Source organism: Spermophilus citellus, assembly GCF_964194105.1.
Source record: "Spermophilus citellus genome assembly, chromosome: 4".
NCBI lineage: Eukaryota > Metazoa > Chordata > Mammalia > Rodentia > Sciuridae > Spermophilus > Spermophilus citellus.
Window position 1 is genome coordinate 216,495,299 of NC_138185.1, and position 26,636 is coordinate 216,521,934.

The window sequence follows — 26,636 nt, forward strand, 5'->3', positions numbered from 1 at the left end:
TTTTCCCTCAGTTTTCATATGTGTGTTACAAAGTCAGAGTGCCTAATGTGCAAATGTGCAAATTCAAGAACTCTAGGGCAAAAATAGATACAATTGTGAAGTGTTGGTCAAAGTGACTGAGAGGTGTTTGGATAGCATGCATGTGGAAAGTTACATTAGAGATAAGGAAACTGTGGTCACACAGGCAGTTAGTGTCAGCACTGGGGTCAGAATCAGGTACTCTTATTCTCAGCCTCATTCTTTTCTTAACATCAGATCAGTGTGGTCCTGCTAAAGCCCCAAATCTAGGATGTTGAATGTTAGAGAAACAATCATATCCTTTAAAAAATGGTGTGTGGTGTATTTGTTGAACATCAAACACTTGGCTGGATAGATTAGTGTCTGCATTTGTAAGGGTTAAATGTCAAATGATGAGGAGTTGGTGTCAGCTGAAGTTACTGGAGTTCACTTTTAGAACTACTGTCATGAGAGTTTGTTTCCCTTTTTCTATAGAGAGATGGTGAAGATGATCAAATAATTGAAAATCATACTATCACTTTAGAAAAACAAAGAATGGTTAAAATGAGATCTAATAAATATAAAAAGAACCAAAAATGTATTTTGCCACCAAAAGTGGCAACCAGGTGCCAATAACAACCTGGTAATCTCAAGATATCATAACTGCCTCTGATGAAGGCAGATTTAATGAACGTTGACAAAGAGCAGATGATAGTGACCTGCCAATGGAAGTGTGGGCCCGCCCATTCCACCATGTGCACCTCCTATTTCAGTAGGCATTGGGGTTCACAGGTACTTTGTGGTGAGGTATTTTGAGCTAAACACATGTGAGATCATATATTATTCAAGAAGTTCAGCTTGCTTAATTTTTCACAGGGATGAGATGTGCATGGTTCCTTCTTACTTTTATTTCTATATCCTTCCTTCCGTCTGCCTGTTACAGGTTTCTCTAGTTATTTTTTCCTAGAGTTTATGTCAGACCACATCCTCAGGAGTGCTCTGACATCTGTTACTAATACTTTCTAGCCTTCTAATCACAGAAATAAATCAGGAATTAGATTTCCTCTTCTTTTAGGCAAACAGCCTAGTCCATTCCTCTAGGTTGGGCTTAAATTTTCTCCTCAAAGCCAGTCCTCTAGGATAGGTCTGATCACCCTACTTTCTGTCATTTAAAAAATTGAGGTAAAATTCACATACCATAAAATTAACAATTTTGAACTGAACGATTCAGTGATATTTGGTACATTCACACAACTCCTAATTTTATTTAGTTCCAAGACATTTTCATCACCAAAATCTCATGTGCCGATCTCTAGTTTTCCTAAAGAACTCTCTTTTCTATTTTAACCCTACACTTTCCAGAAAGGTAACATTCTTGTGAATGCTTCCTGTACTTAGACCTGGTATTGTTCTGTATTTCCAGTGTGAGTGCTTGAAAGCATGCATCATACCATGAGACATTCAGATCAAAAGTATCCAACATCCAGATACTTACAAAATTACATTAAGTGAAAATCAAAGTAATGATATTGCATAATATGCTAGTTTAGTTTAAATATCACATCTATACATATTCACAGTAAAAAAACCAAGATGAACTCATTGGAATGTTACAGGCAATGGATCAGGATGGAGAGTTAATGAGTTATTTGAATTTCCTTCTTTTTCTTCATTTCCTGAGCCTCTGTAATGGGCAAATATTTTATTCATAAACAGAAACAGTCATTTTTTAATGCAACATCCAGATATGAACTCATTAGGAAAGGTGTCAACTGCTCTGTTTAGAATAGAACAGAATTGACTCTATTGCCCAGAAATCTGGTGGGTCATGTTAATTAAGTCACTTAACAAGGTAAGTGGTCAACCAGCTAATCTCTAGTGACACTAGTGCTAACATTCTAGGGAGTTTTTCCTTTTGAGTGGAACACCTGGCAGAGGTATCAATGAATTGTTAGAAATGAGAGTAAGGTAATAATGCTCAAGACAAAGTATAGATGAGATGCATGGGAAAGACTCAGGAAAAATGGATTAATCCTTTCCAAAAGGTTGAATTTCCATAATGCCACCAGGCTCTCATGGTTTTCCAAATAGGAAAGCATTATCTATTTTTGTTAAAATAGGGTGCAAAAAAGTAATTTTTAAGTAAAAGTTAACAGCTTCAATAAATAAGGTTAATGTTAAAAATATACTGGAACTTATGGTTATGGTTTATGATATCACCCTCTGCTTTTGGTTTTACTTGGTTCTGTTTGAAGTCCTCTTTATGAAGTACTCTGAATCCCAGATAATTGTTTTAAGACAGGGGTTGGGGCCATCTATGATCCATAGCCGAATCTGGCTGGATGGTTGTTTTTGTAAGTAAAGTTTTATTGAAACATATCTATTCTCATTTGCTTTTGTTTCATCTAAGGCCACTTTCATGCTATATCCGTGGAGTTGAGTAGTTGTAACAGAGACTGTATGGCCCACAAAACCTAAAATATTTACTTTTTGGTCATTCATAGAGAAATTGTGCTAATCTCTGATTTAACAAAAAGTAGTTATTCATTATTGCATATAAGGAAGCATGAAACTTATACAACCAGGCCTTTAGTATCTGGTAATACATAATTGACAATTTTGATGGTGTGTTGATTTAAATTTAGCAATTCTAACTATTATTTTCCCAACCACTGAAACTCATCAGGGTTTTAATTGAATTGCAGTCTGATTTGGGTCATTTTCCCCTTTCAAATCAATGAAAACAACTAAAGAAGAGAGTAAAATTTTAGAAGAATTTGTATACTAGACATTCATTGTGTCATTTGGTATAGCATGGGTTGATTATTTCTTGAAAGCCGGGAACAGAATTTGAAATGACTTTGAGAAATCATTGTGATTTAAATTGAAGCCAAGTACAGAATGCAGCTAATCATCTGAATGTGTTCCCTTGATCTAAAACATCCAGGTATTTGAAATATCCTGACACTCAACTGTGAAGTGAACACTTTTCATCAGTGCTTGGGTTAGTGAAACCCCAGCCATAAACAACAAAGCACTGGGGGTGAAAAATTGTAGGTCATGTGTAGAAAAAATAAAAAACATGAAAATGAAATGTTAGATGACTTTAACAGAGTTAAGATTCCAGAGTAAGAAGAGTGAACTACTCGATGCTAGATTTATGCTATTTTTTCTAAATGGGTCTTAAGAAGCTAAGTTCTCTTCTGCCAGCAGGTTCATATCATTTGTGATTTTAAGATCTAAATAATAATATATTTTCCTTTTTTTAAAGGGAGATTACTGTGTTTATTTTAAGCAGCCATTGAATAGATGATTTTTTATCTTTGTGGAATGTGGGTGGGTTTCTTGACACCACAGCCACGATTAATGTCTCAGTGTGCACTCAGTGAGTGTGGTATGAGCAGTCACAGGTCAAATGGGTTTGACTAATATCTACTCCACTTTGCCTATGGGAATGTGTCACTCACTGTGAAGCACTCATCTCATCATACGGGAGCAGGAGAGTTCATCTGTCTTTTCTTGTGTTTCAGATGTGTATAGACCCTTCCCTGTCAGTTGCTTTGGGGGATAAACCACCCCCATTGTATCTCTGTGAAGAATGCAGTGAGAGGATTGCAGGGTAGGTATAGGACTCTTAATGGGAAAATAAGAAAAAATTATTTGGACCTAAATTGCTTATATTACACAGCTTTCCCAGTAGCCTTGCCATGCTTTTTGTTTTTTTAATTTTTATTTTTGTAGTTATAGATGGACAGAATGCCTTTATTTTATTTGTTTGATTTAATGTAGTGCTGAGGATGGAACCCAGTGCCTCATGCATGCTAGGCAAGGGCTCTACCACAGAACTCCAGCCCCAGCCCCTTGCCATGTTTTTTAAAGGTTCATTTGACATTTAACATGTAGCAAAGTGTCATTTAGAAGATTACAGCTTTGTTTGCAGTGTTTTTCTCCATGTGACACGAGAAAGCAATTCCACTTAATAAAGCAGCTCTAATTTTGAAGTAGCCTTTTAAAAAGGCCTCAGAGAAAAATAGATGTAAAAGGAGACTGTGGTTTCCAAATATGACATGTAATTCAAGTGGTTTCTCTTTGCTTGTTATTTTTGCAGTCACACTCAGTTTTGTGCAGATCATGCAGTATTTTGGTTGGCATAATTAGCATCTGGAAAGTATCATTTAAAGATAACTGAATATGATGAAATGCCTATAATTTATAATTTAGCTGGAATGCATTAGAGTTTTAAAAGTTTATTATGATAGTGCTCTTAATTATCCTTTCTATTAGAAGCCTTTCAACAATAGTGTGCATCTTATAAACATTCATGTGGAAGGGGAGCATTTCAGTGAAGCTCAAAAATGAATTTTATTTTTCTTTATAGGGACCACAGCGAGTGGTTGATTGATGTTCTTCTGCCACAAGGTATGGTTTACTTCAGAAAGTGTGAATAATGAGTAATCACAACTAATGACATGGTTGATTCATCTCCCTTTGTGCTATTTTATTTTACAAAGACAGTAACCAAAGAATAATATCCCATGAATATTCATTGGGATATTCATTTTATCAGTGTCTTGGTGTTATATATCCAAACATTTAATAATGAGGGGCAGAGTGTCAACTCTATCAGAATTAAGGTTAGATGGTGCAGTTAGGCTTCTGTAGGACTAAAGCCCTGCTGAATTGTGTCGTAAGGGATTTTCTGTGTATATAACAGGTTTATCGATGATATTTTGCTGTGCCAGGTCAGAAAGAATAAAAAAAAAACACCAGTAGGAAGAGAATTTAATAATGGGCCTTTTTCTTGACACTATATTTTGGGGGAATGACCTTTAATTGCTCTGAGACTCAGGTTCCCTAACACTAAAATGGGGATAAAGTACATCTAACCCATTTCAATGGAAAGACAAGATTTTTGACACACTTTTTTTTTTTTTTTGATACCAGGGATTAAACCTAGGGGCACTTAACCACTGAGCCACATCTCCAGCCCTTTTTTATATTTTATTTAGAGACAGGGTCTCACTGAGTTGCTTAGGGCCTTGCTAAGTTGCTGAGGCTGGCTTTTAACTTGTGATCCTCCTGCCTCAATTTCCCGAGCTGCTCAGATTACAGGAGTGCGCCACCATACCTGGCCTGCAACACTTTTTGATGTTTGTTTCAATTCTGAAAGTTGTGTTTCAAAAGTTGATTGATCCGGGCTGGGGATGTGGCTCAAGCAGTAGCGTGCTCGCCTGGCATGCGTGGGGCTCTGGGTTCGATCCTCAGCACTACATAAAAATAAAATAAAGATGTTGTGTCCACCGAAAACTAAAAAATAAGTATTAAAAAAATTCCCTCTCTCTCTCTCTTTTAAAAAAAAAGTTGATTGATCCTACTGAGAGCATTCCTCTGCATATGGGAGAAGCAGATATTCTTGCCACCTCATTGGTGGCTACAATGACAAGGGAAAAGTACTTAGCAGAGCAGAGAAAGACAAAGGGTGGGAAAAGCTGGGGACATAGTGAGTATAGATCAATGACACAGGAAGAATTGATATCTGATTTAGTATGTAGATAATAAAAGGATTTATATGAAAGGCTCATTTAAAAAAAGTTAAAACCTTATGTTAATAAATTCTGTGACCATTTAAACAACAGCCTTAAGGCATTTTCTCAATGATAATTACACTACTTCTTTGTAGTCTTACTTGCTCTCTGTAAAATAGAGCGATATATCAGTCTTCATTTCCTTCAAAAGGACATTGTGAAAAGTTATATAAGGTTATGTAAAGGCTTGGGCCTGTAGAAGGCTTGGGCTTGTATTATGGGTAAAGGTAATTTTTCCCCCTTAAACTGGGCTACTTTATTAGTGAGCTTCCAGTGCTCTGAGGTAAAGCTGATAGTCAAGTACTAATAAACTTTCACTTTCTCTTTCTCTCTCTTTCTTTCTTTCTTTCTTTCTTTCTTTCTTTCTTTCTTTCTTTCTTTCTTTCTTTCTTTCTTTTTTCTTTCTTTCTTTCTTTCTTTCCTCCTTTCTTTCCTCCTTTCCTTTCCCTTTCCTTTTCCCTTTCCCATTAGGCCTCTCAATGTTGTATGTTGCCCAGGCTGGCCCTAAACTCCTGTGCTCAAGTGATTCCCTTGCCTCAGCCCCCAAGTAGCTGGGACTATAGACATGTGCCACTGTGCCCAGCTTTTAAAATACATTTTAAATATAAGATATGTTGCTGAATTTTGGTCATCATTTGTCGATGACATTCATCTTTGGAAGAATTGATCATAACTTTTTTTTTTAAAAGAGAGAGAGAGAGAGAGAGAGAGAGAGAGAACTTTTTTAATATTTATTTTTCAGTTTTTGGTGGACACAACATCTTTATTTTATTTTTATGTGGTGCTAAGATTGAACCCAGCACCCCATGCATGCCAGGCGAACGTGATACCGCTTGAGCCACATCCCCAGCCCCAAATCATAACTTTTTATTATTTATCTAGAGATAAGACACTAACCTCAGATTATTTAAGGATATCAAACTGTTAAATTACCATTAGTTATACAAAAGCAGCTTTAAGACTGAGTTATACATTTCATTGACTTGGCATCCACTAATTCATAATTTGCAAACAGTTTGGGGGACATTTACCTTTAATCTTTGAATAAATCGTAACATAGACCATCCTATAACAAGGCGTTAGTCCATTTTTTTTAAGTCCTTACCGTTTCAAGGAAAATGCTAATAGATTTTTGGAAAAATTATTTTCAAGTATTTTTCTTAAGCATCAATTTCCATGGAACTAATTGGTATGCCCACTAAAAAGATTTTTTATGAATTTGTTGAAGTTAATTCTGTAAGTAGACAGTAGTTTGATGGCCTTACTCCAACTGGTCTACCCTTTGGTTTGAGAATTGGTTTATCTTGTATAACCATACAGCTGGTTTTACATGAGTTAAGTCTGGTATAAATTGATAGTTCAAGTGTAAGTAGACCAAGGTAGTAGGCTTTTTCTACACTTTAGATATAGCAGAGCATCGCATGATAGCAATCTAAATATATCATATCAAACCAGTATCATAGTGTATTGGATAAACCTGCGAATAGGGGATGTAGGAACTGTACCTATACATATGTCTCTATCATTGATAGGCTATAAGATCTTGAAGAATTCATCCAACCATAGTGGCCTTAATTTTGTCCTCTATAAAATGAGGAGGTTAAAATTAAAGTTGTTTGACTTTAATGTGATCTGATTTCTAAGTCATAACTGAGAAAATTGGGTTAGTTGTGAGACTAGGTGACATATTTGCTGCATGCAGGTGTTTATAACTTTATTAAACATAAACCCTGATATCACTATCAGGTAAGAAAGAGATATTTTATACTTTAGGAGGAAAATAGAGGCCAGGAAAAGTAGATGACAACTTATGAGACAAGTCCAAAACTGTTTAGCTGAGTTTCAAGGTTGTGTGAATTATGGTTGTTTTTTAAAAATTATCATTCACGGCTGCCCTTATTTAAAATGGGCTTTCTTTCTTTGTTGATATTTTGTGTACCTTCCCCTTACAGCTGAAATATCTGCCATATGTCAGAAAAAGGTAAGAGCCAGCCATCTGTGTGGTGGGGCATGGTTTTCTGTGTTTGTATGTCAATTCGTGCATTGACATCTGCCTCATTTCTGCACCATGGTTTCCTAGTTTGTTCATGTCATTGTATTTGTGAAGAGAAAAAGGAAATAATTTAGCATGCAATATTGTGATATTAAAATGGTCTCTATTTCCATCACTGCTTTTGCTTACCCATCTTACATACAATGTTTTTGTTAAGTAATTTGAAATAAAAGCATATATATAATTCTGAGATAGTCTAATTATAAAAACATTTGAATGACAATGCAATTCATAGAACTTAACTTTAGTAAAGAATGTATCTTATATATTAACAATCTTTATTATTTTGAGATGTAGTATGAATAGTCTAGTATATATGTGTAAAAACATATCCTGATCAAGTATATATGGAAAATATTCATTTATATGGAAATTGAACAATGACCCTAGCTAAAGACTCCTCTAAAATTTCCCTTAGCCACTTTTCATAGTTTATCTAAGCCATTTCTATTTTCTCTTGTTTTAGTGGTTTAAAAGTTATGAGAAGATTATTATAGTCATACAAAGAGCTTTGATGAGTTAGTTGAGATGCATGGGTTCTTTCCAGCTCTGTTCTCTCTTACCTTTGTGGACCTTGTACGACTCATTTAAACATTTTTGGAGGTTGATTATGAGCAGGTATCTTTGGAAGGCTGTCTTGGTTATTTATTATTGCATAACAAACTATACTAACATGTAGTGGCTAATAACAACAACCAAGTTGGACAAATTGACCTATGCTCAACTAGGTAGTTCTTTATAAACTCTTAGGCTCATTGATATAGTTGCGTAAGTTGGTGTGTGGGTTGACAATTGGCTGGTTCCAGATGGTCTTACTCCCATTGTCATGTCTGGGGTCTTAATTGGTTGCCTGGATGGTTGGGATGATGAGGAATATGGGCCTCCTCCTTTCTAGGAGATGTCTCATCCTTCATGGGGCTGGGCTGGACTTGTTTACAAAGCAGCAGTGTTCTGAGAGAGGGAGAGGTGGTTGCAAGGCCTCAGAGACTTAGAAGTCTGTGTCAGTTCTGTTGCTTTTCATTGGTCAAAGAAAGTCCTGAGGTCAGCCCAGATTCAAGGAATGGGGAAATAGGATCCTCATGGTTATAAAAGGATTGGTAATATTTAATCCACCATAATCTACTATTTAGCTATAACTAAATTTTTTCCATATGTAAAATATACTCACCACTTTACAATGCCCCCCCTTCCCCCACCACAAATCTTATCCATTTATGGCTTTAAGCTTAAAGTTCAATACCTCATGATATGATATGATCACCTATGAAATTCCTTGGGTACAAATTCTCTTTATTCAGAGACCCATGAACTACAAAGGAAGATTATCTGCTCCCTGCACATCCAAGACACAATGGTGAGATAAGTATAGGATTACAGCAATAAACCTCTGTTCAGAAAGAGGAAGAGGATACAGTTGGCAGTCCCTGGTGTATAGCAGCTCCAGCCATGAACATGTCAGCAGCTGCTCACTGTCTTCCAGGCATGGCAGATGGGTCTTTATTAGGGTCTTGTTTTAATTCCTGAGAGTAGTTCCCTAAACCATCCCTGCTCCTGAGTTCCTGTCCCCACTCTCTAAGACATCTTTCCTTTATAATTAGAAATGGCCTGTGCTGCAGCAAGTAACTCAACTGGCTTCCTGTGTAGAAGTTGGGGTTCCACATGCCATTTTTTTTTTCATTTTGGATTGTGTTTGTATGCTTTAGTTTTAGCTGGTGGTGTTTTTGCTAATATGATTCCTAAAAACTTTGGGATTTTCAATGAATCTAATTGGGTTTTGGGTCCCCAAAGCTACATTTATAATTATTTTTGAGAAAGTTTTTTTTCTATCGTTGAGCATTTCATACTGTACATAAAATTATTATAATCCCTTTTCTAGCCACAAGGTTCAGCTGTGCACACCTTATAGCTTTCTGAAGTCTTAACAAAGGATCTTCTATTAACAGAGCACACTCTTGATTTGATCTTGATCCTGAGGCCTTTTTTTGAGATTTCTTTTTACAAGTTTGAAAGACTATGATATGAAGGTTGTATTTTTCTTGTTTTGTGATGCTGAATCCCTGTGCATGCTTCAGAAATGTTCTGCTACTGAATTACATCCCCAGATCAAGTTTTATTTTCCAAATCAGTATGTCTTCTGGTGTCATACCTAACATATTTGAAACCCAAATTAGATAATTTTTTAACACTTCTCTTTGCATGACAAATTTATTTTTAGTAATAAGCTTTAAATTAGCACATTTTATTATTCACCCTTTAAATGTTATATTTTATAGGAAAGTTAATTTGGATAGCTTCCATTAAGTTCATAATAGTTCAGAATTGTTTGAACTTGCTTTGGGCACAGTTTTTGCCTCTAACTTTTTGGTATGACATATTCCTACCTTTGAATAGTAGGTTTGAAATAAATAATGTTAGTATCATGATTGAAAGTTAAAGACCTTGATTTATTTCAGTTCTGTCATTATGAGACCAATTGGAATGCATATATTCCTTGGCTTGCATGGGGTTATATCCTGAAAAACCATCATAAGATGAAAAAGCATTTAATACATTTAGCTTGCCAAATATCATAGCTTAGCCTAGACCACCTTAAATGTGCTCAGAATACTTATATTAGCCTACAATTGATGGCAAAGCCACCTAACACAAGGTCTATTTTATAATAAAGTATTAAATATCTCATATAATATATTGAATACTGTACTGAAAGTGAAACAGAGATTGGTTATGTGGGTATACTTTCTCACCAAATTAAAAAAAAATTAGATTGAGCCACTCTAGAGTTGGGAACTGTTTGTGTTTATGTGTGTCTAAAATTCAAAGCAGTAAAACAGAGTGACTGGAGTGAATATTTGAAAACTGCACCCAGGTCAATCTGTATCTAAGGGGAAATCTCTTCAGTTTACTTTGGAAATGAATGCATATAATTGAGTGCACCATCATTCCTATACAGCTGGCAATAAGGGCTATAGATGTCAAAGTAGACACTGGAAATTTATTGTAAGGCTGCACATCTGTTGCTAACATTAGTGATATTCATGTCTCCACCCCCTTTCTTTTCAGAGGTGCTAGAAAGTGATTGGGACACTTCAGGTTCGCAGAGTAGAGACCATGGTGCTCGGCAATACTCCCAACTTAGCCAAGTAACAGCAAATCTCTTCTTACACATGATTTAGCCCCACCTAAGCCTCAAAAATACTTTAACACATAGAATAGAGGAGACAAAAACCTCAAACCAAGGAGGAACAACTAGAGGGGGACCTCAGGTCCCACTCCTGGACATCTACTCATACATCAAAAACGGAGAGACGTCCCAGAACAAAAAAGATGACTACACACAAAAGGACACATGCATAAAAGAGAAGGGGGCACTCATTTCAATCAATACACAAATCCAATATTTTCTTAAAAATATATTTATTTATTTATTTTTATGTGGTGGTAAGGATTGAACCAAGTGCTTCACACATGTGAGGCAGGCGCTCTGCCACTGAGCTGCAGCCCCAGTCCCAAATCCAAGATTTTTGAAAACATGAGGAAATAGGCAAATAATCTCCCTCCAAATTCATTATCCCCCAACAAAGAATTCCACAGTTATGGATGAAATTCCACTGATTATTAAAATGTTCATTGAACTAAGAGAAGATTTAAGGAATGAACTAAGAGATCAAATACAGGATGAAAGGCCATTTCAATACATAGAGATAATGAAAAGAAACCTATCAAAAGGAGATCCTAAGGAAGTACATTTCTTTACAGAGCTGTGTCATACCATCCTTTGGGCTCTCTGCTAGAAAAGTGGAATGAAGTCTCAAATAATTGCCTTTTTAATTGTATCCTCAGGTATTATAGATGTAGGACAGTACTGTATCATACTCTGTGAATGTAAAACCTCTTGTACCTGCTTTATAATACATAGTAGTGAATGTACTTTATCAGAGCTGTTTTTAATGATGTTACTCTAGAATGTTTTCTTTTCAGATGATGATTGAGAAGCTAATATAAAGTGGTTTTTAAAAAAAGAAACCTATCAGAACTCCTAGAAGACACAAGGAATCAAGATTCACTTGAAAGCATCACCAACAGATTAGATTGCATAGAAAACAGAACTTCACACCTTGAAGATAGAACTTAAGGCCTTGAAGATGGGATATATGAACTTGAATACTCAGTATGTAATAAAGGAAAAAGAAAAAGGACCATGATCAGAATATATAAGAACTCAGGGATGGCATCAAGAGAACAAACCTGAGAGTCATTGGGATAGAAGAGAACATGGAGATACAGGCTGAATGCGTTGAGAATATTTTCAGTTAGATAGTAACAGAAAAATTTCCCCATATTAGAAATGAGATAGACATCCACTTATAGGAAGCATACAGGACACCAAACAGAACAGGTCAAAACAGCTTCTCTAAGACACATCATAATTAGAATGCCTAACATGTAAAATAAGGAAAGAATATTCAAAGTTGCAAGAGAAAAGTACCAGGTCATATTTAGCGGCAAACCAATAAGTCTCACTTCTGACTTCTCAACTGAGATCCTAAAATCAAGAGGGCCTGGAATGAGATATTTCAAGCTCTAAAAGCAAACAATTTCCAGCTATGACTGCTATATCCAGCAAAGCTACCTTTCAAAATAAAAACTTTCCGTGACAAGGATAAACTAAAAGATCCATGATCACTAAATCAGCACTATAAAGAATACTTAAAGATATACTGCACATAAAGGGACCCCCCAAAAAACCCCAAAGTTCTCAAATAGATGAAGATCAATAGAAGAGCAACAAGCTAAATGAAAATAAAGATGGAATTAAATACAGCAAATAAACCGAAATGGCATAAAACAACACATATTTGTGGTAACACTGAATGTAAATGGTCTCAACTTTCCAATTAAAAGAAATATATTAGCAGAATGGATTAAAAAACAAATCCAACTATATTCTGTTTTCAGGGTACTCATGTCATGAGCAAAGATACCCACAGACTGAAAATAAAATGATGAGAAAAAAATATTCCATGCAAGAAAGCAGGAGTAGTTATTCTCATTTGACAAAGTAGATTTTGAGCAAAAATTAATCAGAAGAAACAGAGAAGGCCACTATATATTGGTAATAATGCAGCAAGAAGATATAATGATAATAAATATATATCCCAAATTTTCAGTGTACCTAATTAGACACACACACACACACACACGTGCACACACAGACACACACTCACATGAACACAATACTTCTTGACATTAAATCTCAGATAGAACTGAATAATACTGATTGATTTCAATACCCTTGTCACCAATAGACAGATCATCCAAAATATAAAATCAATAAAGATATCTTTGGCCTAAATAATACTATAAATCAAATGAATCTAACACGAATCTACCAAATATCTACCGAATATCTCATCCCAAGAAAGCTGGATTTACTTTCTTATCAGCAGCTCATGGATCCTTTTCCAAAATAGACCACATTCAAGGTCACAGAGTAAGTCTTAGTAAATATAAAAAATTGACATATCCCTTGCATCCTTTCAGATTATAATGGAATAAAACTAGAAATCAATAACAAGAAAAAAATAATAGAAACCACATAAACACATGAATATCGAATAATGAATCATAGAAGAAATGAGAGAAGAAATCAAGAAATTCTTTGAAACAAATGAGAACAGAGATAAAACATAAAAATCTCCAGGGCAGTAGTTCTAAGAGCAAAATTTATAGCACTGAGTGCTTGCATTAAAAAAATAGATCTCAAATAGATTTATTTGAGAATAAATAAGCTTATGCTTTACCTCCATGCTTTAGAGAAGGAAGAATAAACTAATTCCAAATCAGTAGAGACAGGAAACAAGTAATATCTGGGCCAAAATTAGTGAAATTGAGAATAAAGAAACAATACACAGGATCAGTGCAACAAATTCTTTGAAAAGATAAGTAAGATTGATAAACTCTTAGCCAAACTAACCAAAAGAAAGAGAGAAGACTCAAATAAACAAGAGATGAAAGAAGATATTACCACACACACTGCTGAAATCCAGAGGATCACTAGGAGCTATTTTGAAAATTTATATACCAATAAACTGAAAAATCCAGAAGACATTGACAAGTTTCTAGACACATATGACTTGTCCAGATTGAACTAGGAAGATATAGAAAACCTAAGCAGACCGATATAAAATAATGAAATTGAAACAGCAATTAAAAACCTTCCAACAACAACAAAAAAATTCTAGGACCAGATGGATTGTCAGCTGAGTTTTACCAGGCCTTTAAAGAAGAACTAGCACCAATCTTTCTCAGAATTTTCCAGGAAATAGAAAAGGAAGGAGCACTTCCAAGTACATTCTATGAAGCCACTATAACCCTGATAACAAAACCAGAAAAAGATACATGAAGGAAATAAGACCAAAGATCAATAGCAATGATGAATATAGATGCAAAAATCTGTAATATAATATTAGCAAACTACATTAAAAATACATGAAAAAAATAACATACCATGATCAATTAGGTTTCATCCTAGGTTGATTCAACATAAGCAAATCAATAAACGTGATTCACTTCATAAATAGAATTAAGGATAAGAATTATATAATCATTTCAATCGATGCAGAACAGGGTTTGAAGAAACCCAGCCCTCATTCATGTTGTAAATGCTGAAGAAACTAGGAATAGAAGAAACTTACCTCAACATTATAAAGGATATATATATATATATATATATATATATATATATATATATATATATATCCAATAGACATATATATATATATATATATATATATATATATATATGATAAACCCAAAGCCAATGTCATACTGACTGAATATAAACTACAAACATTTCTTCTAAAATCAGGAACAAGACAAGGATATCCACTTGCACCACTTCTATTCAATATAGTTTTTGAAACTCCATCTAGAGCAATCAGACAAGATAAGGAAATTAAAGGTATATAAATAGGAAAAGAGGTCATCAAATTATCTGTTTGCCGATGATATGATTCTACATCTAGAAGACCCAAAAATCTCCACTAGAAGACTTCTAGAGCTGAAAAATGAATTTGGCAAAGTAGGATACAAGATCAGCATTCATAAATCAGTAGCTTTCCTATACTTCAGTATTGATTATGTTGAGAAAGAAGTTAGGAAAACTGTCCTATTCCCAATAACAAAAAACAAAAAACCAACAAAACAACAAAACCTTGGGAATTAATCTAATCAAGGAAATAAAAGATCTCTACAATGAAAATTGAAGAACACTGAAGGAAGAAATTGAAGATAACCTTGGAAGATGGAAAGACCTCCCATGTTCTTGGAGAGGAAGAATTAATATTTTCAAAATGATCATACTACCAAAAGCAACATACATATTCAGTGTAATCCCCATAAAAATGCCAGTGACATTCCTCACAGAACTAGAAAAAAAACAGCCCTAAAATTCATTTGAAAGAATAGGAGAGACAGAATAGTCAAAGCTCCTAAGCAAAAAGAGCAAAGCAGGAAGCATCACAATGCCTGATCTCTAATTGTACTGCAGAGCTATAGTAACAAAAACATCATGACATCAGCATTTAAATAGACACGGAGGCCAATGGACTAGAATAGGAGACAGAGATAAACCCACATACCTAATAGTCATCTGATATTTGACAAAGATGACAAAAATATATGTTGAAGAAAAGATAGCCTTTTAAACAGATGGTTTTGGGAAAACTGCATATCTATCTGTAGAAGAATGAAACTACATCCCTATATCTCACCCTGCACAAAAATCTAATCAAAGTGGATCAAAGATTTTGTAATTAGACCAGAAACTTTGCAACTGCTAGAAGGAAACATAGGGTCAACACTCCATCATATTGGTGCAGACACCAACTTCCCTTCTTTAAGAAGACCCTAAAGTTCAAGAAATAAAGCCAATAATTAAGAAGTGGGGTGCCATCAAATTAAAAAGTTTCTGTACAGTAAAGGAAATGATTAATTAAGATAGAGCCTATAGAATTGGAGAAAAGCTTTGTCAGCTATTCCTCTGATTAATATCCAGAATATATAAATAACTAAAAAAGCATAATAGCAAAACAAAGAAAGAAACAAAAACCCAAATAACACAGCCGGGCATGGTGGCTCACACCTGTAATCCCAGCAGCTCGGGAGGCTGAAGCAGGAGGATCACAAGTTCAAAGCCAGCTTCAGCAAATAAAATACAAAATAGGGTTTAAATAAAATAAATAAAATACAAAATAGGGTTGGGGATGTGGCTCAGTAGTTGAGTATCCCTGAGTTTAATCCTGGCACTCCCCCCCCAAAACCAAATAACTCAACTAATAAGTGGACTAAAGAACTAAACTTCGACCTTTCTCCAAAGAAGAAACATAAATGGCCAACAAATATACGAAAAGGTGTTCAGCATCTCTGGCAATCAGGGAAATGCAAATCAAAACACACCAAGATTATATCTCACTCCAGTTAGAATGGCAGTTATCAAGAATACAAATGCTGAGGAGAATGTGGGGTGGGGGGAGATATGTTCATGCATTGTTGTGGGGACTGCAATGAGTACAACTGCTCTGGAAAGCAGTATGGAGATTCCCCCCCAAAAAAACTAGGAATGGAACCATCATATGACCCAGCTATTCCACTATTTGGTATTGATCCCAAAGACCTACACTCAGCATATGATAGTAATATAGCCACTTCAGTATTTACAGCAGCTTAATTCACAATTGCCAAATTATGGAACCAGCCCAGATGCTAGATGCATGGATAAAGAAAATGTGGTATTCATATACAATGGAGTTTTATTTAGCCATAAAGAAGAAAGAAAATATAGCATTTGCCAGTAAATGGATAGAAATGGAGAACATCATGCTAAGTGAAACAAGACCAGACTCAGAAAATCAAGGGTTGAATGTTTCCTCTCATATGCAGACTAGGGCAAAATTAGGGGGGAAAAGGTGGATTGACTATCTTAAAAATATAGGGAAGATCAGTGGAGTAGAAGAAGAAGGAGGGAGGAGAGCCAGTATATATGACCAGGTGCATAAATTGATATGCCACAGTGAATTCCACCTTTATGTGTATGTAGAGAGCATAAATCAAAATTAAATAAATAAATGAGGGAAAAGACGATCCTAGAATAGAGGAAGGAGAATATGGGTAGGGAAGAGAGGAGGGAACAAAGGGGGTGGGAGAATGGGACTGAAATGGGGTAAATCAAATTCCACGCATATATGCTTTTGTCAAAATGAAGACAATTATTATGTATAACTATAATGCTCTAATAAAAAATAAAAATTATTTTTGGAAGAAATATTTTGTTGCTGATACTGTTTAGACTTGATGTTGCACTATGATAGAGTAACTTTTAGTTATTTTATATATATATGTATAAATATTTTAAATACATATATATGCATTTATTTATTATATGCAGGCACTGCATAAGAAATTACTCAAAATGTGGCAGCATAAAACAAGCCCTGAATTATGTTCACAGATTCTGTGGGTCAGAGTCTTGGAGAGGGCATAGTGGAGATAACCTGTCTCTGAATGTTTGGGGCCTCATCTGGGAAGACTTGGGTACCTGGAACTGGAATTATCTAGAGGCTTCCAGGTCATGTTTGGGCTATGGGATGAAATGACTAGAAGACATGGTTAGTGGGTTCTGTTGACCAGAGACCTAAACATGGAGCCTCTCCATGTGGTTTGACCAGAGTTCCAGGAGAAATATCCAATATCCTGATGAAGAGGCTTCTAAAGAGAGAATGTTTCAAGATAGCCAGATGCAAACCACATATCTTTGGCATTGAGAGTCATATAAGCATCACTTCTGCCATGCTGTTTTTTTTTTTTTTTTTTTCCTCCCATTCCTGGGGATTGAACTCTTGGCCTCAAACATGTTAGGCAAGTGCTTTACCTTTGTGCTACATCTCTAGCTTTTAAGAAAAAAAATTGTTGAGTCAGGGTCTTGCTAGGTTTCCCAGGCAGGCCTTGAATGATTCTCCTGCTTCAGCCTCCTGAGTAGCTAGGATTACAGGAATGTACTGCCATTCCCAGCCTGCAGTATTTTGTTGATTAAAGCAGTTGCAACCGGGCTGGGGATGTGGCTCAAGCGGTAACGCGCTCACCTGGCATGCGTGTGGCCCGGGTTTGATCCTCAGCACCACATACCAACAAAGATGTTGTGTCCGCGGAAAACTAAAATAAATATTAAAAAAAAAAAAGCAGTTGCAACCCCATCCAGATTCAAGGAATGGAAATAAACTCCACTTATTGATGGGAGGAGTGCCTAGTATATTACCCTGCCGGACATTCCTCTCATTATTTCCACATCACTCCTGTAGAAACACTCTTCTGCAGAATGAGGGAATGAGAGTCATACTGAGATTCAGCTGAGCACAGGGCGTCTGTTTGTTATTCCCTAAATTCCTGGGAGTTGATTTCTTGGCTGTTGGCGCCACCGTCTGGGAGATACCCATCTTTTTTTCTATAAAAATATCTCCCATCTTTTTTTCTATAAAAAGTAGCCTGTTTTACAATTAAGTAGTCATATTAGTTTACTTTTTCATCACAAAAAATGTGGAATTTCAAAAGCATCTTCTTTTGAGGCTCTCAGTATGTATTTCTTTCAGTCCACATTGATATAATTCCATTAAAAACATTGTGGCCTTTAATGTAGCAGTTTATAAACCTACTTCAGTAGGCACAAGTTAAATGCACAAACCAGTCTGAGATAAATTCTTTTATATTGTTGAGTCTGTGAGGCAGCTGGGAATAATGCCTTTAAGGTTCTTAGAATCCCTACTATTTAATGGAGAGGATGGTGAGACTTATCCCTCTGAGTCTCAGAGTGGCTTGCTCTACAGTGGTGTATACATGCTATAAAATACAGGTTTCCTTTTTCTAGCTTCCTAAGACCATTTTCCTTACTGCCTTTTTAAACCTCTTCCAGTTTGCATCATTTCGTGTTTGACTGCTTTTCTAGATTCCACCGCTGCCTGGTTCCAACACCAATGCTACATATTTTTAACTTATGCTATGGCTGCACCTTACTTCTGGAGACATTTTCTATTATGGCATAACAAAACATATTATCTTGTTATAATAGCTAATTATTTGTGTTCACAATTCTGTAGACTGGAAATTTGACCTGGATTAACTGGGCAATTCTTCTGGTCTTGTCCAGACTCATACGTGCAAGCATTGTCATTCAGTGGGCAGGTCGGGGGTTGGATGGCCCCAGATATCCTTACCCTCATGTCTGGGGCATCAGCTGGGATGGCTGGAAGGGCTGGAACACTCTCTCTTCTTGAGGCATCTCATCCCCAGGAGGCTAGCCTTGATAGTTCCTACAAGGCGGCAGTGTCCCAAGAGAGCAAGACCTCTTGACACAGAAGCTTGAAGTCACACACTATCACATCTGATATATTCCAGTGGTTAAAAGATAGTACCAAGGCCATCTCAGATTCAGGAGGAGGGGAAATAGACTCTATCTATTGGTTAAAAAAAGTTGGAAGGGCCTCTAGATAACAGGGATTAGAATAAGGCATGACATAAGGAGTCACTGTCTGCTGTTTGAATATGGGTGAACACAAACAGTAGGACAAAATAAAAAAGCAAATGGGCAATTGGTCAACAGTAATGGCCACAAGTAAGCATTTACTTGAGGAATAAATGTTATGCTAGGTATATAATGGACATCTCATATTTTCTTGTTGTATCCATAATACAGCTATGAACCTACTGGATTTCTTTCTGATGTCATCTTTATTTATATAACTCAATCTTTTGGAAGGGTTGTGGACATTTCTCTTTCTTTGTATATCTGAATTGTCCATTCTACATAAGCCATAGCAAAATGTCACACTGATCATAGATAATTATAATAAGAAAAGTTCCCTTTCTTGTACATAGTGAATCAAGAAATCTATAGCAAAAAGTCAGAAAATTTTGAAATGATATTAGGATTTGGATGGCATTTGGGCAGTAGAAAATAGGATGGGAACTAGTAGGCCTTAACTCAGGGCTATATTATATATAGCCAATAACTGCCAACTAATTTATGTCCACATCCTCTTGTTTATGTAACAGTGGAACTCCTGTAGGACCAAAGACTAATTATCATTGTCTTGGTCTCTCTGGGCTGCCACAACACAATACCATAGACTGGGTGCTTACAAACAAGCCTCAGCAGATTTAATGTCTGGTGAGGGCCTGTTTCTCATACGTGGTACCTCTTGCTGCCTCCTCTCGTGAAGTGGGAATTAACTTGCTCTCCTGGACCTCTTTTAAAAGGCCACTATTTCCAGTCATGCAGTGTAGCCCTTGTGACCATTTAATTACCTTTTAAAGGCCCTACTACTAATATCATCACCCTGGAGGTTAAGATTTCAGTATAGGAAATCCTCCCTATATTTTAGGGGGAGGGTTGTGCAATAAACTTAACTAACTGAGAGGAAAAAAATCAACACCAGAATACATCCTGATACATGTGGCTCAGCTGGTAGAGTGGTATGTTTGGTGGGTGAACAGAAGGAGCCCCAAACCAATAATTCATGTACTTCCAAAGGGAAACTGTGAGGGTGAAAGAGATGTTGATCTCAGGAAAAACAACCCATTCTGGAAAAATCAGGCTGATTTGGATGCCAAAGAAGATAAGGAGTCACAACAAATGATTTTTTTTAGGAGTCACAACAAATGATTTTTTCCCCCCAGAATTATTAGTAAAAAGAAAATACACTAGAAATATTTTAAACTCTTAAGACAATAAAGATGTAGCTACCCGATGAAGAGATTGATGTTTTGTAAAATACAGGGGCTGATGATGTATTGGTCTGAGTCCTATTCGGAACTGAGTTTCTAGCACTAGATCCAGAGTCAGCAGCCTTATGATCAAAGTGTAACAAGCTTTGCTTTGAGATGGTAGTTCCCATGACGATTCATTAGTGTCGACAGTTCTGTGTAGGTTTTGGGCTTGCTTTCTTCTTTCCATCTCCCATGGGGATATCTGTCCTGGAGCGTTCTCAAAGCTTTGCCAACCTCTGAGTTCTTAAAGATGACATGCCCCAGAAGTGTTCACATCTTTACAAGCACCATTGAAAGGCTGAAGAGCTCTGACATTGAACATGTGGTGGAAGCATCATAACAGGCTCAAAGCATGTGGTTTTTTGACCATTTGTTTTTGATGTCGGAGTGTCCTGCCTGGTCCTCAGATTGCTTTCCTTGGATGCTGCCTAATTTCTGGCCTCCTGTCAGGGCAGCTCTGACAACAGCCCCCTGAGCTTAGGAATCTATTATGCTGCACCACCCGACTCCCCCTGCCCACCATCACTTTATCTGTTGATGCTTCCTGTGGTTGATTTCAGCAGCTGATTCTGTGAACGGTTCTGGCTGTGTTTTGGCATGTCCTGTGGTGTCCACTGACACGTTCTTCAGGTCTTCAGAGTGTGTTGGTGAGAGTGAGAGGCTTGCTTTGGGGCCATCAACTCAGCACAGCATGGCCCCTTCCTGTCCTTGAATGCAACAAGGACAGACTAGCTGCTGTGGAAATCTGCTCTTCCAGTGGTGGATAAAATAATTTTTAAAGAGTTTATTCCGGGAGTTAAATTCTTCCTTTTCTACTCTGATGTGCTCTCTCTAAACCACAGTTCTAATTTTTCTTTATATTTCTGTTGAAAACTCTTGAATCATTAACTCCAAATAATCCTGAAAGTGTCCTCATCCCCTGGCTTTTCAGTACAGTTCTACTGATCTCTGGAATGTTTCTTACCCTCTCACTAGAAGACACCTTTCACCTTTCTTTTTGACTACAACTGGAATCTAACTGATTAGAGAATAACCTGCATTTTGGAAACCAGCAGTACTTTGAAATGAGCTGTTAACTTCCGGTGGTCCCTTAAGTTTCCCATTATTTTAGTTCTTAGCCAAGTTTACCTAAGGGATCAGTTTTTAACTGATTTCATCACTTTTGCTTCTAGAACTGCAGTTCCCATGTTAGAAGAGCAGTCGTCACCTGCTTTTCCGCAGGGTGCTGCGGTCGTCACGGAAACAGGCCTGTTCGGTACTGCAAAAGATGCCACTCGAATCATCACAGTAATGAGGTGGGGGCCGCGGCGGAGACCCACCTCTATCAGACCTCGCCGCCCCCGATCAACACGCGGGAGTGCGGTGCCGAGGAGCTGGTCTGCGCGGTGGAGGCGGTGATTAGGTAACGCAGCTAGCCAGAGGTGTCTCTGAAGACGCCCTGCGTCCGCACTGACCTTGGTGCACCAAGAAGCTTACATCCAACCCAAGTTCGGATGCCCGCAGTCTAGCAGCTCACCTTCCTGCAGAGTGGCCATGATGATGCTTTCAATTGTGAATTCAATAAATATTTTTGTCCAATGCCAGGTACAGGCCAGGCATTGCACTAGGCACTTGGGAGACGGAAGTGTCTTCTAATTACTCAGGCAGGGACTAGAAGAACTTACAAGTTTGTAATTGTGAACCACTTTAGTGAGCAATGACAGCCCTGAGCCAGGGGTAATAGGTAACTGGAGACCTCATCAGAGTGAGGGGTGGGGATAGGGATGCCTGCCTTGAGTGACAGCAGCATTAGCCAGTAAGGAGGGCAGCAAAGCCACAGGAACAAATCTTTTGCATGTGAGCAAGAAGGGGGACTCCAAGTTCTGTGGTACTGGGGTCAAGCTTGAGGCCCAGGAATTGAGACAGGGCGCGATCTGAAGGCTACAGGGGTTTTCTCCTTCTATTAGATGAAGGAGAAATCAGCATTTGAAATGATAATCTCTATACTTGTTCTTCTTATTCTTTTAAAAATATACGTAATATCCAAGGAAGCAAGATTAAAAACAAAACAAAAACACCACTGTTAGAGTGTAAGTTTTAAGGACAGAGAGGGTCTTTTCTATTTCTCTTATCCCAGCGGTTGACACAGAGTAGAAGAAATGTTTGTTAAATCAAGCATCATGGCAAGTTTGGAAACAGAAAACAAAACAAACAAAACCAAACAGCCATACTGTCATCATGGTTAGTTTTGCACATCATCTAGTTTCATTCGAATTCAAGTTTTATTTATATAACTCTAATCACAGTGAATCTGCCACTCTTTTTGATATAACATTATATAATTAGCTCTTTCAGCGTTGTGAAGTTCCGTATTTTATCACTATTTAGTGAATATATCATATTCATCTAGATATAACTTATTTACTTCCACCATTAGATATTTAGATTGCGTCCAATTTTTCAAATTTTATAAAGAACTCTTTAATATGTTTGTGCATAATGTTCTTCCTGTGCTTTTTACTTTCTTAGGGTAGATTACCAGATATGGGTTAACTGATCAAAGGGTCTGAATATTTTAATTGTTCTTGATAATTTAGTAAATTGCTTTCCAAAGCATGTATATGAATTTACAATGCCAACAGTGTATATGAAGTTATTAGTTTTTGCTAAACCCTTATCAACATTATTATTTTTAAAGTTGTTATTTGTTTAGCAAATTGAAAAGGAGTCTTCATTTATTACTTTCAGGTCTTTGAATACCAAATATTGAATATTTTTCCATTTGGATACAGGTGCTCAGTTTCTCCTTGAATCATACATTTCCTATCTATATGCCTTCATGGTAGACATGAAGAAGAATGGACTCACAGTAGGATGGTTGGTGAACCAGAAATTAGAGACATCAGTTCTGCTTTTTTATAATTGATGGGAGGCAGTAGCCTGGTTGTGCCTCAGTTTGTTTGTTCATCTTTGAAATGGGAATAGAGTACAAAATAGTAAAAAAATGAAATTAGGCTTCTTGATGTAATTCACACCAATTTAAAGGAGGTGATCTGTGATGCTTGAATTAGTTGCTCTGGATAGGTTATGATTTGCAGTGTGTTTTTCCATAATCTAATTTGAAATCACCCCGTTTTGTCAGCTTATTGAAAGAAGCCGAGTTCCATGCTGAGCAGCGGGAACATGAGTTGAATCGCCGGCGGCAGCTGGGCCTCTCCTCTTCCCACCATTCCCTGGATAATGCTGACTTTGATAACAAGGACGATGATAAACACGACCAGAGGCTGCTTAGTCAATTTGGAATATGGTTCTTAGTAAGAAAAAGAAGTTAACTATTCTCTGCTTTCTTGTTTTTTATTGCACCGATGAGGGATTTCTCCTGTTCTTTTGAAAGGAGTAAATACTAAATATTGAAAAATTATCTTAGTGCTTATAAATTAATCTTAGGGCTGTATACTTTGAGGTGCAGTGGCTGTCATCTCTGGGTTGCCCATTAGATTTACCTAAGAAAATGTTTAGAAACTAACAGTCTAGATCTTACCTATAGTTCCGGAAATGTTTTAAAAAGCTCCCTGGTTGACTTTAATAAACACTCAGACATTGAAACCTACAATGTCACATACTTGCTTGGTTGAAATGCACTTTCTTGACAAGGAGCAAATGGGAAACTTGCTAGTATGGATTGTAAAGTACTGGCTTCAACATAATTTACAGATAACTTACATCCTTTCTTTCATGTACATGAAATTTTTCTTGAAAGCCGTTTCTATGGAGCTTTATGTATATTTAAGTCAGGTTCTTGTACACTACAGAAATCACAGCCAAACTTACATAAGGAATCAGTGATAGCAACTGACTGATTCCATTGCAACTCTTATTCAGTGGAGATTAACCCTATAGATCTAAAACCTGAAGCCAGCCAAATGCACTGATTGTGCAGAGAAGCAGGCTTTTATTTATTCATTTATTTTGCTGGCTACAGACATGGATTAAGTCTCCATAGTGATGTGTTTCTTTTATGCTTGCACACAGTTTCCTGAAAAAGTCTTTACCAAATTGGGATTTAATTGTTGATTTTGCATGTCTTGCTTCCAAGAACTTGTTATCTAATAATACCATGACTACTATTGCTGGGAACTCTGAGGGCAGGGGCAGTGCTTTCTTTACTTTTTGTATTCTTGTACCCTGCCACAATACTGAATAAAAGATTATCTCCAAATGAATGAATAAATGATTTTTTTAAAATCTACTTATAATATGGTAATAAAGTAGGGGCCTCAAAGTATTAGAATTATTACTTCTACAAAATTCTTACCTAAATCTGATCATGTTAGAAATGAAATGTATGTATATTATTTTTCTTTGAAGATATTCATGAAATATCACTTCATGGACTTAATTTTAGGAAGCATTATCTAGCTAGGTTATGTAATAGATTTCTTGTAGGAAAAAATGCTATTGGGAGGCAGAATCTTGAGGGGACATTATTGTTGCACTCCATCTGTCCCTGTAGAGAGGAACATAATTTCTGGATAAATGATCATCATTTATAAAACTGCCTGTTTCAAATAGATTTTCTGGAACATTGTTTTTTTTTTTTTTTTTGCCTATAAATGTACATGCAGTAATTTTGTAATGAAGGATGGAGACTGAACAAGTGTCTACTCTTTCTGCCCCAGGTGAGCCTGTGCACACCCAGTGAGAACACGCCTACAGAAAGTTTGGCCCGGCTGGTGGCCATGGTATTTCAGTGGTTTCACTCCACAGCATACATGATGGATGATGAAGTTGGAAGCTTGGTAGAAAAACTGAAGCCACAGTTTGTCACCAAGTGGTTGAAGACAGTATGTGATGTTCGCTTTGATGTCATGGTCATGTGCCTTCTTCCTAAACCCATGGAATTTGCCAGGGTAAGTGGAGGCCAATAGCTTGAACCTTGTTAGGAGGAGGGCTCAGGGAGAAGCACCACCTTGACTGTCAGAGTGTTGTCATTGTGGACAGAGGAGTAGCATCTCTCTTTCATCTTTTTAATTCTGACCAATAGCCAAAGAAGTTTAATAAGTGCATCTTCTGTGATGTGCTGCTTTGATGTTGGTTTGGGATATGGAAGAATGAATGGCAAAATGGATTTTTGAGGTGTCTTTAAGAATTTAAGAAAGCATTCTCTCTTGACATTGCTGAATATATCTTTTAAGAAACAACCAGCCTGGAGTGGTGGCACATGCCTGTAATCCCAGTGGCTTGGGAGGCTGAGGCAGGAGGATCGAGAATTCAAAGCCAGCCTCAGCAATTTAATGAGGCCCTAAGCAACTCAGCAAGACCCTGTCTCTAAATAAAATACAGAAAGGTCTGGGCATGTGGCTCAGTGGTAAAGGGCATCTGGGTTCAATCCCTGGTACCAAAAAACAACCAAAAGCATTCACAGCTTTTTCTGTGGGGTTGCTAGGGCTCAGTCCTTTCCTGGCTTAGTCTGTGGAAAGGCTACTATTGAAGAAGAAGGACTTTCTGTGGTTCTAAAGATGGTGGTACAGTTCCTACACTGCCATTTGAAATTCCAAAATTGCTCAGAGACTGCCAGAACACTTCTATTTTCCCAGTTTAGAGGGCAGATTTCTCTGTGAGTACCTTTTGCTTCCCTCAGTGGATCACAGGTTGCAGATGTACAGCTGGGAACACCTCATATATTTTCAATATGATATAATTTGTGTGTAACCCAGAAAAAATAGATGCCCCAAATCAGTTTTTGGCAGGAATACATGAAATTTTTTTCCAAGTATTTTTTAAATATATTTTTTAGATGTTGATGTACCTTTATTTTATTCATTTTATTTATAGGTGATGCTGAGAATTGAACCCAGTGCCTCAGACATGCGAGGCAAGTGCTCTACTATTGAGCTACAGCCCCAGCCCTCTAAGTAGTTTTTAAGTTTTATTTGTAATTTTTTTGTTTCCTTTAAAAGACCTTTAGGCAATTTTCAATTTAAAACTGCATTGAAATAGGACACTTAAGGATAAAACAGAACACAGACCATCTGAAGGAGTAGCTTTTATTTGATTTCCAGGACTCAGTGATGTGTGCATTTATCAAGATATACTTCTTTTTTCTTTGGTGCCACCTACTGACTCAATGATAAACTTGCATTTTTACATAATGGAAATTTCCCATTTACTGGAATTCTTTGCCTGTGTTAATGTTTTCTATC

At 36.8% G+C, this 26,636-nt stretch overlaps 1 protein-coding gene across 5 annotated transcripts in view; it reads left to right on the forward strand.

The window, feature by feature from the left end:
• UNC79 (unc-79 homolog, NALCN channel complex subunit) overlaps window positions 1-26,636 on the forward strand; it is a gene marked incomplete at both ends in the record, with an annotated part of 264,901 nt that overhangs the window by 96,698 nt on the left and 141,567 nt on the right. For all 5 annotated transcript variants that reach the window (XM_081289012.1, XM_081289013.1, XM_081289015.1 and 2 more), the window contains 6 exons: window positions 3,528-3,616; window positions 4,376-4,416; window positions 7,535-7,563; window positions 21,627-21,856; window positions 23,576-23,747; window positions 25,113-25,343. In XM_081289012.1, coding sequence (XP_081145138.1) covers window positions 3,528-3,616; window positions 4,376-4,416; window positions 7,535-7,563; window positions 21,627-21,856; window positions 23,576-23,747; window positions 25,113-25,343 — 792 coding nt within the window. The remainder of the gene's footprint in view (window positions 1-3,527; window positions 3,617-4,375; window positions 4,417-7,534; window positions 7,564-21,626; window positions 21,857-23,575; window positions 23,748-25,112; window positions 25,344-26,636) is intronic.